Genomic DNA, 15891 nt, shown 5'->3' with positions numbered 1-15891 from the left:
CTACACCTAAGCCAATTATACATTAGTTATCAACTGTCACAGCAGGCACCTTGTGAAATTGTGGGTACCTGGGCTCTCCCAAAAGACTGTAGTGTGGGTGATGCAGGCAAGCCGTTCAAGAACCTTACTTTCGAGAAACAATGCTCACAGCAAAGATCAGCAACAATGTGGCTGAGAAGCCGACACCGCAGAGTGCGCTACTGAAGTCATCACGTCAGGAGACTCTACTATGATAACGTTAGGGCCCAATTTAGCCAGAACTAAGCTGCTTTTCTTCTTTTGAAACTCAAAGTTTGAGATAAACTTCTTCTTAATAATGCCTGTAGCAATATCAAGGTAAAAGAGCACCAGGGATATCAAAGCTGAGGTGGAAGTCTCCAGAAGGCCTGTGGCTGTGGTACACAGAGATGGAATGTGTGCAGCAATACCTGAGTTGTAGAGTCAGAGAAATCTTGGTCTCAGTGGTTGGCCGCCTCTGTGCTTTGGATCCATTATCTAGTCTTTCTAGTTAACATTTCACAAAAACTCCACGAGAAAGTTAATCAACATATTCGCCGCATGACCTCAATGCTAACATTTTCTAGTTTACAATGATACACGACAAAATTATTCACTTTTTTTTTTTTTTTTTTGGATGCTGAAGACAAACATCTTTATTAAAGATACTACCAAAATTTTGGCAAACATTTCAAAACAGATTTGTAAACATAATGCTTCCCTTTTCAACCGGCAGCACTCTGAGACGATGATCTAAGACAACCTGAATCAACTGTAGTTCAAATCCTTACGTTTGACCTTATGTTCCCACATGATAAGACAAGTGATAGTTGAAATCAACGTTAACAGATAAACTCCATGAAACGAATGTTTGTGCTATTTGATGAATCACAGTATGTTATGGTTAAATATATCTACTCTTTTTTATATTCCTGGTATCCAGGATGAAAAAAAAATCTTTAAATATACATCTGATGTAGGTAATAGCTTCTTTTCATATCTCTCTTCAAAAAATACTTTATAGCAGTATATAAATAGGTTACCTACATATTTATTTTTGTCATTTTGCCCCAAAACTATAAGATCTGTTTCATTTTTGCCCAACATTAATAAAGCTGACAAACTGTTGAAATGGAAATGCTTTTGTCTTCCACAATAGAAGTAGAAATCTGACAGAAACAAACAAACAAACAAACAACAAACAAACAAACAAACGCACACCAACAAGCTACCGCAACACTCATCAGCTCTTTAACCTGAGTGTCTGGCTTACTGAGAGTAGCAGCTTTTTAACCTTCACTCAGCTCACATCCACAGCAGCTCTGCAGACATACAAGCAGGACACACACGTTCTGAGGCTGGTAAGCCACATTGTGCTTCCCGGGGCTGTTATCACTGGGAAGCAGTGTAGCTACTGATTAACCACATGATGTATACAACTAGCAAACACCTTAAGGCAGCCATTGCAATGGGGGGTTTAACTTGTAGGGCAGATTTAACACTCTAGAGCCAGAGAGCCCATATGTATGTATGCATGTATGTATGTATGTATGTATGTATAAGTATGTGTGTAGAAAACTACACACATTCACACAGCCTCCTATTTTTCAACCCTCCAAAAACAATGTTTTGATTTTTTTGTACTTTGTGCAAATGTCTAAATATTCTACCATTTAAGGCAAAGAGTTTGCATTAAGAAAGGTCAGAAAATAGGCTTATGTTTATCCAAAAGCTTTTCACCTCTCACATTACTGTTTTGTCTTGTTTTAAACACACGCAATTCTTTTAAGTGTGAACTTTGCATCCCCGATATCTTAAAAAATCATCTCTAAAGACGAACGCAAATTTTCAAGGAAAATTGATTTGAAATATAGACACTGGATCCCCAATCTCTAAAAAATTGCTTCTATTAACAAACAAGTTCAGGGTGGGGGTTCGGGGAGAGGACCAGAAAAAAAGCAGCTTCAAAATTCAGGGAAGCAAAGTAAAATGGAGAGGAAAAAAAGTAACTCAAGTTTACTAATACTGAAACTTCCAACAAGCAAAGTTTCATCTTTTAGAATCTAGAGCAACTCATCTGGAATTTTAAATAAATAAGCTTCAGTTTATTCACATCTTCTGGTCCAAGCAGAGTTCTAGTGCCACGACTCTGCTTGCTGTTGGTCAAATTCACCTATTAGTCTTTTGATGTGAGCCAGCTTGTTATGAAGATACTCGCATCTGTATTTTTCTTCATGGTAATTGGGACTGGACTGCAGACAAAGAAAATAGTGAGGCATTAGGTCACAGAATCTACCCTGCTTCTTACTGCAGGCCAGGAGGGCAAAGGATGATACCCACCTGCTTGATCTTCTGATATTCTTGTAAGACTTCTTCATGAACATTCTGTAAAATTATAAATTACGAATGAGAAGAGTTTGGTACTACATCTAACAACAAGAAGAGTTAGTACTGTATCTAACAAGCACCTGGAAGGTATAGGAAATACTGATGAGGTGATGTAACTCGGGATATTTTTAATGGAGGACAGTTTGGCAGCAGCTATCAAAATAGCAAATGCAAACTTGACTCAGCAATTGTCCATATTCTGCAGGCCTGTCACCCTGAGCCGTGATGCAGACAGACAGAAAGCTCGCAGCTCTGTTCAGCAAGACACTGTACACTACAAGAATGCCCCATGGGCCTACAAAATGACAGTAAAAGAGCGCTACGTGCTTCCTGGGTTGATGAAAAAATTCTTCACGAAGCATTGTATTAGTGAAAAAAAGTATAAAATCATATGGAGTTTAATAATATCCTTAAAAGTAAGATATAATATTATATTTTAATTATTCAATAACTTTTAAGTCCTCTAAATTTAATGAATCAAGAATCTAGGAAACAGAATAATGGTTTACGTTACTAGAATGCAACACAATGGTGTCTCTTACAATTGCAGTAAGTACCCAGTAAACAGTACTTAGTTCTGTTTTGTATGTTTCACAATACATTATATAGTATAGCAGAACACATTTCCCCCCACTGTTTATGTCCAGTATTTAAGAACTATTTCAAGCACCTTTGTTAACTAAAGCATCAGAGAGTCTGGTCTGCTAGACAGCTTGTTCTAAGGCTGGTAGGATGACTACCATGGAAGGTGAGGACATCAAACTCAGTCCATTTGAGAACACGTCCTTTTACCTGGTACTCTTTTGAACCTGGAGAAAGGCGTTTTCGTTGTGCATCCAGTTTAATAAATCTCCTGGCTACAGTCTCCATCCTGGCATGCAAAGCTCTGTATTCATCATACTCAGCATTGAAATCATCCTTGTAATTCTGGCGTTGCTCATAAGAGACGATAGCAATATATTTTCTAGTAAGAAAAGAGAGGAAAACAGAATAAATGAGAGAACGAAAGAATTAGTCTGGTGGCATGAGGCTAGGATTTAAGCTAACTACTTAAAGAGACTGCATTCTGGCATGTACCTCCAGTGACTACATGTCACTCTGCCTCTGGGTTGTTGCCAGGCCACTCTTTCACAGGACCTTTCAGGTGGAATGACCTTCCAGACAGAAGGCCTTAAGGGTGTCCATGGAGAATGAGATTCAGTGGCAATGGAATTCAAAAGGAACCACATAAAAAGAAAAGAATGTTTATACAGACTTATACAGACTTGTTCCAGAGCAGTTTACTACCACACAGTGGAAGAGACCAAGCCATCTGTTACAAGTCATATGGAGAAAGAAGTGCTTGGTAGGCAACATGTCTGTCCAGGGGAATGCCATCGTCACTAAGGACTGCTTTGTGAGGTGTCTTTTAGATCTGTGACAAGCAGAACTCTTCAACCAGGGCCTTCTGGTTTGCTCTCTGATCCTTTCCTGATACTTCTGACAAAAAAACAAAACAAAACAAAAAAACAAAACAAAACAAAAAAAAACAAAAAAAACAAAACAAACAAAAAACAAAAACAAAAACAAAAAACAACAACAACAAAAAAAACAACAAAAAAAAACCAGTATAAAGCCCTCCACCAAAAAGTTTCTCTAGTTTACATCTTTCCCCCAGTTTTGGATAAAGAAAGATTTACTTTTGTATGTGTGTATGTGAGTGCTTGCATGTATGTGTGTGTGCACGAATGTACATGTGTGTGCCTGGTGCCTCATGGAATTCAGTTATGTGAAGGCCATCTTCCCAATATGCCAGGTGATTCAGCAGTAAGTAAATCAGGTAAAAGGTCATTTTAATAATAAAACAAGCAGTATCATTAGTTCACAGTCAGCCTTCCTTTTTGCTTTGTTTTCCTGCCATGGAAGGTCCAATTTTCTTGGTTATTTTGGGTTAAAACTGACATCAGACAGCTGCGGGGAGCTGTACAATGCATCCTATGTGTACACACTTGGTCCTTGCGATGGTAACACCTTGGAACTTGGGCCTCTCCAGATGGCCTTCTATAATCTTACCAGTTTTGTCTAAGTTGCTTTACCACAAATGCCTTGCTGACAAAGTGGGGAAGTGGGAAAAGTGACTAGTGTGTAAACAGCGTCCTCATTGGTATTCTCATTTCTGCTGAGTGGACAGTGTGAAGGTTGGGTTTTCTAAGTGTAACTGAGACAGTGGCAGTGTGCTGATTTACGTTTACCCAGCTGGTCTCAGCTGCAAAAGGACCCTGCCAGCCACAGGGAGCAGTCCTCTGCAGACATGCTATCTTCCTGTACATCAGTGGGAGCCTGAGGCTAATCCAGGTTCCTGGGAATAAGCGTATATAAGTAAAGACTAAGCCAATCTTAAAACTCTGGTTTAATTCATTGTGTAATGGATTTATCACACTTTCTAAGAATCTGACTTTTATTTAATAACTTTGTTAAGGAATAATACCAACTAGGCCAACAACTGTGTTGCAGTTTGATACTGGTATTTTAACAAAAACATTTTTTTTAACAAATTCTTAGGACTTTGCAGTTGGTTTTTAATGAGGTAACAGAATAAAAATGCATAAATATGGGATAATTCCCAACCACAAGTAACAAAAGTACTCTTAGTATACAAAATATTTTGTGTTTAAATGAGAATTATTCAAAGACTCATCATAGAGGTTTTATTGAGTCTCCTTTTGGTTTTCTTATGAAGTAAGTTAAGTTCTGTGTTTTGGAAATGTTCTTCTTAGTTTTAGAAAATAGCTATATTGGTTGGTATAAAAGTTTTTAGTTTGGGTAAAACATGTCGCTTTTATTTAAGAAATTAAGTATATAATGAAAGCCTTAGGAACATGACAGACACACATGGTTCACTGAGGCAGAAGGCCAACACTTCTTAGTGATCTAGTGATTATTTCCTGCTGAAAGACCCCATTAACACATTAGGACTAACTTCAAACACTTCTTAAATATAGTTAGTTGATTAGGTTGGCAAACACGGCAACAGCTTTGAATCCATGGCAGAATGGATGTACTATTTTATATATATCACTGTTAATGAAAGGATGTAAAACTTATCACAGGAGAATGCAGGTGGCATCCTGACTGTCTGCTCCTTGGCTCAACTTTCACACATCTAAGGAGAAGAAGGTGGGTGAAGGGTGAGACTCCTAGCACTGGAGTTTTTGGAGGCTGCTCACACTACCCAGTGGCTTCTCCGGCTCCTGTGAGCTGAGAGGTGCACTACCATCATCCTGCTTTCTCATTCTCCCGCAACTGTAGCTGTCACACTGGGGTTAAGTAGAAGCACAGCGTTAGGCTATGCTTTTAACCTTTGCAAGAATCAAAGGTTAAAAGCATAGCCTAACTTGGTCCAGTATGAGGCAGCACTAAGCTCAGGTTCTAGCTTCATGTTCTTTGTTCTAGCTATTTCGTGCACATTTGTTTCACTTTGATAGCCTTCTGCTATCAGAGCTTTTAGATTTTCCATGCTCCACTCTTCCAGGCACTTGCAAGTTTACTATTTTCTTCTTACAGAAGCCTTTTATTGTATGAAAAAGCTAGAATTATAAGTCCAAGTTATAATTTCTGTGATAAGCAGTTACACAAATATTCCCAGCTTGGCACGTAGCAACTTGTCGTCACAAGAAACACTTACACCTGGTACTAAAGGGAAATGAACCAACTTTACTATTCTTTTCTTTTAAAATTAATTTGAGAAAAAAGACCTTTATTTACATAGAAACAAACAATGCATGCTGTGCATTGTTTAGTGCTGAGGTTCAAGCCCAGAGAGCCTTCTGGGCCCCTCTAGAGGCTGTGCACTGACAGACTGTCAGCTTTGAAGACTCAGATGTTCACCCTGGCTCTGGAACAAAGGACAAGCTTCTCTATACTTAAAAGCCAATGAGCACTGCCATGCACAAGGGAGGCACAAGTTGCTCCTGCAGACAGTGGATCTGGGACAGCAGGCTCAGTGGCAGCCTTTCAATTGCAGAGGTGGCTCCAGGACTCTATTTCTGGAATTTCTTACTTTTTTTTGATTTGCAAATTATGGGATAAGAATTTGCACACTTTCTAAAATTAAACAGCTCTCTCCATTGGAAGACAGAAAACTTACATCAAATAATCTGGGAGTTCAATTGTTGAAGAAGGCTCCATGGAGGTCGTGCACTCTTCTTTAACTCCTGTGAAGGGAAAAATCAAAGCGTTCATTAACCAGTATGGTTATCAAATGCCTCTAACTTTAAAATACATTAGAAACATCTGGAACACTCTTCCTCAAATTCTTTTCTTCCACCTCAATAAGCAACAGCAAGCAAGCAAGGACTACAATGGAGCACAAACAAAGGAAGCCTGCGCCCAGCGCCAGCAGGGCTGATGCCAGGCATTTAAAGCACCCTGGCTACTGCAGTGTCTGCACAATAAAGGAATTCTATCTTAACCCAAGGTCAGTCTTCTATTCTTTCCTCAACACTTGTGGCATCTGACTGGCAATTCAAAGACTGTGGTGGCAGATGCAGCCAGACAAAGGAGTAGATACAAATTTTAAATCAGCACCTACTTTTCCTGGGAATCAACCAAGGCAAAGAAGAAACAAAAAAGTCTGGGAGCAGGCTGCCTGGGTGGCACTGTTTTTGGTGTCACACTTTTAGTCAGGTAGTGGTATAGGTAGGAAGTTTTTCCATTGATTCACAAGGCATTAATGAAAGTGGTGCATCCTCCTCTAACCTATGGGTCTCACAGCACTAGACAGATGAGTTAAGGGTAAACAAGAAAAAATGCTATAGCCACTCATGGCTATGCTGTTAAAAGTGGGAAAATTCCCAGTATTATATTGCTTAACACACAGCTTCCAGGGGGCTATGTTTAGACAATTTATTAATTTTTTTTCGTTTTTTAAAAATTCAAGGCACCCTTAATAATTCTAACTCTAACTTGCTGGCAAAACATATGTTCACTACAAAGTAAATGTGAATATCTAACAATTAATCAATCTTTTAAAAGGTAAAATACACTAAATAAATTACATAGAGTCAGCAGGTTTATTGTTCACCTATATAGATTTGACTTGGCTGTGGCCACAGGAGAGTGTTCAAGGCAGAGCATCAAGTCTAGAATCCTTGGTCTTTGCCCTAGATATCAGAACAGTTCACCAGATACTGAGGGTTTGGCTCTGCCCTCCACTGTGAAGATCATACTTGACTCTAATAAGTTTTCCTACATACCACAAAAAAAAAAAAAAAAAAAAAAAAAAAAAAAAAAAAAAAAAAAAAAAAAACCCACAAACAAAACAACCCAAAAAAGGATTTAAAGATACAGGTTTACCCAGGTCTGTACCCCAGAGAACACAAGTTTCTATCAGAGGTCTCAGCACACTAGAACCCATCTTCTTGAGTCATCGTGAGGGTAGAAGTATAGAAAGCAGAGGTAACAAGAATCTGGCTTATTAACTTTAAACATGATATTTTACTTTATGGCTTATCCTGACTTGACATATTTAAGTCCAAAGAGTAGTGTAGGTGGGGAATTAACTTATACCCTGACCATTCTTTAGTTATGCTGATTTACAGAATATGCATTGCCATAGAATACATCCAATCCGGGTCAACTGTATCTTACTACAACTCCTCTTCTAAAAATGTAATAGGGGAGGACAGTGAGAGCATCTACTCTATGGAAGAAATGGTCAATTAAACCTCACAATTGCAGGTGTTCAGTGTTAGGAACAAGAGCTGACTAACAAATGATGTCAGTTTACTAACCAAACCATCCTTATCTCTACCAAGCTAGTAACAGCCAGGAACCTGAAGTAAATTACTTTTATTGCAAATGACCAAAGAATTTTTACAAAGAATTTGACAGTCTTTCTGTACTAATCTTAATTATAGCAGGAATGCTTCTTGCTTCCTTGAGGGAACAGATATTTCTATTGCCTATTGTGTATCTGTTTAAATCAATTAAAAAATGGCATGTACCTGTTATATGGATGTTGTGCATTATGGGGGAAGGAAAAGAACAGTCTTTGGAGAATGGTAAGGCCATTTTAAAATGCCAGTATAAATATGCACATAGAAGTCATGTTTAATATTTGGCTAAAGAAAGACTAAAGTGATAGTTACAAGGTGAAAGAAAAAAATAGCATGATCTCCCCCCCCCCCCCATCTAAACAAATGTAAAATACCTTCATTGGGATTTGGACTGTCGTTACTCAGCTTGGCAGTTTCTTCTCTCTGAAGGTCTTCCTCCTTTTCCTCCACGGTCTCATGTTTCTTTATTTGGTCCTTTTCCTTGTGTTTTTTAGACTTCTTTTTGGACTTTTTGTGAGACACTGGATGCTCTTCTTCCATGGGCTTTGGGCACTTTAGCAGAGCTGAGCCAGGGGGTAATGTTTCCAGACAAGTCCTTGAGGTATATTTGTCTTGCTGGTCCTCAAAGATGCTACCGTCTTGAATAAAACTGTCGACAGGCAGGTCCTGAGTCCCCCGGCCCTCTGGAGTGCTAGGGGAATTGGAGTTGGAATTTCCAGTCTGGGGAGGATTGGAGACCGGCAGGTGGGTTGAAGGCAGTGGTGTCGAGGGGGTGGGGATGGCAGCAGCTGCAGGAGGCGGTAGGAGGCCTGCACAAGATTTTTCACTGGTGGGATTCAAATGGCCATTTAGTGTTGGTGGGACTCTGTTTGTCAGGTGAGATATTCGAGCTTTTTTGTTCATTAAAGGATCAATGAAATCTGAATCCAAAGGTCGTTTCTGAAGGTTGGGGAAGAAAAGGATAAGATTTGACAGCTTAGTCAAAGCTCAGTCAAAATGAAACCACAACCAACAACACTACACACACACACACACACACACACACACACACACACACACACACACACTTCTAAGAACCCCAAACCAAACGTAAATCTAATTTTAGTTCCTCTGTCAAAAGCAGAATAGAAGAACAGTGCCAGATAGAGTTTTTAGATCTTTCAGGCTATCTAAACCGCAGAGACTATTCTGATTTATGTACATTAGACCGGTCAAGGCAAATCCTCTCAAACCAATAAACTAAGCCACAAACTAAAGGTTCCTCAGGTATCTGTTAAAGGGCTTTTTCCCATGTGTGATCTTCTCCTGCCCCTTAGCTAAGTAGAAGCAAGCACCCTCAAGGCGAGCTGCGGTTGGCCTAGTTTAGCAGATGAGAGGAGAAAGCAGTCTGTACCAGCTAACTCTGTGAGCACTAGTAAGGTAATTGACTAAAATGCTCCAGTTGTGAATATGTTTGTGGTCGCTTATCATTTTAACCGTCACCGTGTGGACGAGCCCATCATTTAGACTCAGCTAATGATAATTGCTCGAATGCCATTTTAGTTTTTCACTGTACATATATGTTCACAATGTTGTAAACTAAATTTTCCTAACTGGCTCATTGAAATGAAGTAGACATACTTTAAAAACCTTGATATATTATCACAATAACATTATATAAGTTATAAAGGAAAATGAACAGTTGAAAAGCATAAACATACAAGCCATGGTTACATATTTTGTATTAGTATTTAAAAGAATATAATAGTTAATCCATTAGTTCATTCTGTTTTCATTTTAGTGCCCAGTGTGGAATTTGATCAGTTTAGAAGCAGCCATAGTTGAAGGTATGGAAACAGTCTTCAAAGATGGACCTGCTCCTGTTCTCCTGCTGACTTCCTCACAGGAGGTTCTGAGCACTTTGACTCATAGCTAGTCTCTTGCTTGTATTCTCCACACATCTGTCTGCTTTCCCCTAGTTCTTCAGAGTAGGGTACAAAGAAAGGAGGTACTGTGTTAATAGTACTGGGGTAGGCAGAGAGGTCTGTACCAGGATCAGCCCAAAGCACCCAGGACACAAAAACTGTATGAGATGTCACACAGAGATGACTCAAAGGCAGGTGATCTGTTAAGTTCCCCTCCCTCACAATCAGAGAGTTAAGTGCTCTGAGCTGTATGGCAGGCCGTGCTTTCATAGCTTCCTGGCATACCTGAGGAGATGAGGCAGCATCTTTGCTGGAACACATGGGAGACTCTGACCGGCTAGAACCAGCATTCTGAGATGGATTTAGCTTTCTGTAAAGGAAACACATTTTCCAGGTAATAAAGCGAACTCTAAAATACACATAACACAAAGGTATCCTTGCTTCTTGTTTCCACCTCAACAGGAAAACAACACTGACCAGAATATTACTTATTTGCACCATTTTTTAAAGACAAAATGGAAACTTACCTAGAGAGCACCGAATCCAATGTCTGTCTGTCTGTCTCACTGTAACCTGGCCAGTCTCGCTGGAGCTCCTTAAATACATAATCCTTTAAGGTATAGGAGAGGTCCTTAGGATTCAGATTGGCCACCTGGAACAGGGTATGAACAACGCATGAGCATTTTTGTTGGCTATAGAAGACAGGCTACATAAAGCTTTTTTATGACCCTCCTGTAATCTACCCAAAGGGTCCTCCATTCTACCTGAGAGACACCATGTCTTTATTCTTACCCTACTCATCGCAGCATAGACATGAAGACAGCCTTGCCGCTCATCTTCTGTTAAAGAATAGATAGCAAACTGTGGGGCAGATATGCACATGTGTGCAGAGTAGGAGCTCACTCGGTTGTTATGAAAAATGAAATTTGCAGGAAAATAGATGGAACTGGAAAATACCAAGTGAAGGACTCTAGTTTCTGAAGACAAAAATCCTTATGTTCTTTCCTATATGTTTACCTTAATATTTGATTTTTGTATGTATATAATTTTGTAAGCTAATACATGGCTTTTCTCCTGCCTTCATATGGGTTCTGAGGACCAACTCAATTCACCAGGCTTGCAGAGCAAGGCCTTTCACCTACTCAGCCATGTCCAGTGTTGCTGAGTCACAGAGAAAAATCCCTGACCACTTCTATTTAAACAGAAAAAAAAAAAAAAGGACCCCAATGGTAAGTTACAAGTTCTCAGCCATTGTTACAATTGTTACATTGTTACAATTGTTACAGCAGAAAGCGTCTGTACAATTACTAATAACTTTGATCATCTTGTCTTTTATTTCTTTTTTGATAAGCAAGTTTATTTCTTATATCTTCCAGCTTTCCTGAAGAGCTATTTATTCAAGGTCCTTGAAATCCCCTCAAACCAATAAAACTAAGTCACAAACTAAAGGTTCCTTATATATCTGTTAGAGGGCTTTTCCCCAAGTGTAATATTTTCCAACCTCTTTATTACAATTCCTACAATGTCCAGTTCAATAACCTACTTACTACACACATCTATGGGATTATGCTAAACCAGAGTTATTTTACTGACAGTTTCATAGTTTGTATCCTTATATTGTAGGTGAGTTTTAGTTTACTTCGCGTGTCCTCCTTCCTCAGCCCATTCAGTAAGTCTCCCTCCTACACACTGATGGAAATATGTAAGGCTAGGAAGAAGGTATGTGTGCCTGTAAGTCTGGGAATTGTCTTTTTGGTAATGTGATTTTTTAGTGTGTCTTTTTAAAAGTGCTATCAGATTTAATAGTGTGTGTCACATATGAATACTAATTTAATATTAATGTTGCCATAAGTCAGTCTTTCAACTTTATAAATAAATGAATATGAGATGCAACTGGACTTCTTTTTGAAGTGGACTATAGAGAACAATAGTTTTCTTTTTCTATTTTATCTGACAACATACAGGTTAACTCCACATCCCCACCACAGTTTCCTCCTGTGGTCCTCTGGGGACAGCCTCCTGGCCACTTCCCTCCCTCAGGGCCTTTCTTTCTTAAGCATCCTCTGCTCATGCCTTTATATGGGAATGTGCTCAATAACTGCCTTCTACCCTGTTTTCTTTGTTGTTCTCCTTCCTAAGATGAGTTCACTCAACTGATAGATTTACAATGCCCAGTTTACAGGCTAACCCCTAAATGGCTCCAACCCTAAATGTTTTCTGAATACCTACTGACAGCTATTAGATATGTCTAAGCCACAATTCCAAATAGAACCTGTGTAGAACCAGCCATCCACGGCCCTTACACCCATCCCTTTTCTGTACTTCTCTAGTCAGTAGTTCAACATCCACTGAACTGCTCTAAGCAAAGCCAACTCATAAGCACAGCCTCCACATTTTCCTTCCTCATTTCTGTTAGCCAGGCTTTTCCCACATGAAAACACCTCCAGCACACCAAGCCGCCAGCGTGTCAGAGCTGGGTTTCTGCAGCAGACTCAGTTGTCTTTCTCTTCTGTTCCCACCTGGCCCCCAAGCCATTCTTGCCATAAAAATGAGTGGTCTTATTGAGAGTATAGACCAGATTATAGCATATTCTTGCTTAAACACCAGTGTCACTTCCCAGCTAACTCAAAATAAAATGTCTCTCTTTATCTCTGGTCTGCAATGTCTTCTGGGATTTAGTCTCCATCTCTTCTACCAGGCTGGCTCCCAGAAATGGTAACTCTCCTTGTCTTCTGCTTTTCATTTTAATGGGTTGAATAAAGACTGTCCCAAGTGACTGAGGGACTTGCTAATCCCAACCTGCAGACAATGATTCTACTCCTTCATAACCTTTAGTATTGTGTTTTGGATGTAAGATAATAACGAATGAAATAGACTTAAAACTGTTATTTCTTTAGTATCAGATAAAGTATATAATTTTAAAATTCTGGAAATGTCATTACTCTTTAGAAAAAAATAATAGAGGGAATACATTTATGACGGATCTGAATGTTACTTTATACTTACCACCTGATATTTTTTTAATGAAAACCAACACCTACTTCGAAGTGCACCTTGTGATTATAAGGTAACTAACTAATCATATCTAATCCTGAAATTCTCATATCCCGTAAAGAAAACAACTGACTGGTCTTGGCATGTACAATGGCCAAAAGATATGAAGTAATAAGGGCTTCAAAAAATATGGAAGTCATGAAGTATTATTCTAAATGATTTACTAGGACAGGGTATTATGCCTTATGCCAACTAACGATTAACAGAGGGTGTCATACAAGTTTGCTTCTATTCACCAGTTAAACTTAGGTGATAAGTGAGGTGATGGAAGCCTAAAGCAAACAACAAAACTTCCCCAGTTCTTAGTGAAATTTTGGACAAATGCTCACATTTCAACCAGCTTTTAATGAAACTGTTAGATGGCATAGTGGCACATACCAACACTGTCAGCACTCAGGAGGCTAAGGCAAGAGCATCACAAAGGAAAACCCCATCTAAAAAACAAAACAACCCAAGATGTCCTAACTTAATAATATTCAAGAATTTTATTTCTACATGAAAATTCCCTGTCTCAAAAATAGTGACAATATTAATGACAAGAATAGGCAGAGGGTTTGTTGTTTTTAAGAAAGGACCCTACGGAGGCTATAACTCACTGTTCTAGCTAAGGATGAGCCTGATCTTGTGATGATTCTCGGGCCTCCATCTCCTGAGTGCTATTATAGGCATATCCTGTTTATGAGGTACTAGGGATCAAACCCAGGATTTCAAGCACAGTAGGGACTCAGATATTCTCTCAGTTGTCCTTACCTGTTGCAGAATTGCTCCCAAGGAGTTCTTGTCTTTTTGATTGACACCATCTTTCTGCAATCGGGCAAGCAGCTCAGGTTTCTTGTAGGCTTTTAGCGCCAGTAAATGAATGACCCTGTCTCTGTATGGCCTCTGAGAGACACTGCTGCCACTGTGCATCTTTCGAATTGTATTTGCAGGGTTCATGGGCATTGACCTTTTCCTTTCAGGCACTGCATCTGAGGTGGCTTGAGGTGCTTTACGAATTTGCACTCTTTTCCCTAAAGTCCAGTGGAAAAGACATGGTTACAAATCTGTGTGCTGTAATATAATGAGTATTGAAGCTTCCACAACCCAACTTACGTAACTTTTTATTTCTAGAAAAAAGGCTCATTTTTGTTTCAATTTTTACTCTAAAGAAACATATAGAAAGTATTTCTAATAGGATTATTTCTTAAAATAAATATTATAGATGTGCTTTTGCCATTTAGCTACACATGGACAATAATTAGTGATACAAACAACAGAATAGAAAATTTTCCATTGTTGATTCTTTGATGAGAGGTAGAAATAATTTCAATGCTGTGTTGCATTACTTACAGGACTTAAATCTGCATGTACATTACTTCTAAAAGAGAAGATGTGAATAGAAACAGGGATTCAATATTGCCTTACAACAACTTGAAGAAATGCATGTTAGACTTCAGACAGAGACATACTTGCCTAACCCAGGGCATTACTATAATAAATCCATAGGCACAGATGTCCCAGGGAGCAGAACCAGCATGTACTAAGCACACTCCAGATGGTCCTTCTTAGTAGGCAATAACACATTTCAAAAGTAAAATCAAACCAACTAAACACATGTACTCTCAGAAGACAAGTAGATCTGTCTTTATACTACACAGACAGGTCAGATAGAGAGGCAGGAAGTGGTCCAAGAAGACACACACCGCTCCTTCGGGGGCAGTGTCACTTGGGTCAGCAACACTGACCTGTACAGAATACTAACAGATGGCAGATGTCAACTTCTAGAAAACATGTGTTGGAAGTGACCTAGTAAACTCTATAAAAATCTGTCTAAATAGAGCATCCTATTCACCTCCAGTAACTGTTCTTTGCTAAAGGACAGAAAGAAGGATAAGATCTCTATATAATTTCCAAAGTAGAATCTCTTCACTTTTTTTTTTTACTACACCTTATGTCCAACTGCATTCCCTCTGGTTCCTAGAGGGGGAACTGGAAATAATACATCAAACGGGGTGACTGCAGTAGGAATAAGACTAAAAAGGTAGGAACAACAGATAAGTAAAAAGCAAGTCTCATGAGCTTCAGGAACTCTGCTCATTAGTGTTTCTGTACAGGCTGGCCCAGACACAACTTTGGCATCAGTCTACCTCATTTCTAGGAAACTGTCAGCTGGTATATGTCACCAATTGGGACATAAGTGATGGAAAATATCAGATGAAATTATTGTACAGTGAAGAAACATAACACTAAAGGATATTGCCTAGTGATAAGAAAACTAGTTAAATTTACTTATGTAAAGTTTTAAAGATAGTCTTATAGCTGTTTTCTACGTATTTTATAATTTAGAGTATGCTAGATCAACATCAGATGGAATAGGACTAATATTTATCATGCACTGATTATAGTGTGGTGGGTGTGGTGGTGGGAAGGCTCTGTATACTAAGGGCTTCATGCCAGTAATCTTTTCCAAGGTGAGTCTTATATCCATTTCACAGTAGAGAAATCTGGGATTTTCAGTGGGAGATACTCAAAATAGTAAAATGCTTACTTAGTACAGTGGGAAGGTCTGTGATTACACCCAAATCTCACTTGTCCCTCTTGGTGGGAAAGGTTTTATGAATAAATAAATGCCTAGCTTTCCTGTTGTTTCAGATTAGGCTGTAAGCTGTGTGAGGGCAGGGCCATGGCTGCTTTCCACCATCAGAATGAGTCAGTACTAATGACTGTGAATGACAGCAAGTAGAAGGGCAGGA

At 39.0% G+C, this 15891-nt stretch overlaps 1 protein-coding gene across 1 annotated transcript in view; it reads right to left on the bottom strand.

Moving 5' to 3' along the window:
- Positions 1–1103: 1103 nt before the first annotated feature.
- Positions 1104–15891, bottom strand: part of Ell2 (elongation factor for RNA polymerase II 2) — a 62336-nt gene continuing 47548 nt past the window's right edge. The window contains exons 5-12 of the mRNA XM_076927009.1: positions 13910–14169; positions 10633–10757; positions 10391–10475; positions 8576–9140; positions 6512–6578; positions 3178–3349; positions 2338–2382; positions 1104–2249 (exon numbers count right to left, since the gene is read on the bottom strand). Of these exons, the coding sequence (XP_076783124.1) occupies positions 2133–2249; positions 2338–2382; positions 3178–3349; positions 6512–6578; positions 8576–9140; positions 10391–10475; positions 10633–10757; positions 13910–14169 (1436 nt within the window). The 3' untranslated portion in view covers positions 1104–2132. The remainder of the gene's footprint in view (positions 2250–2337; positions 2383–3177; positions 3350–6511; positions 6579–8575; positions 9141–10390; positions 10476–10632; positions 10758–13909; positions 14170–15891) is intronic.

Source organism: Arvicanthis niloticus, chromosome 29 (assembly GCF_011762505.2).
Source record: "Arvicanthis niloticus isolate mArvNil1 chromosome 29, mArvNil1.pat.X, whole genome shotgun sequence".
NCBI classification, from domain to species: Eukaryota; Metazoa; Chordata; class Mammalia; order Rodentia; family Muridae; genus Arvicanthis; species Arvicanthis niloticus.
This window is presented reverse-complemented; position numbering and strand designations above follow the sequence as displayed.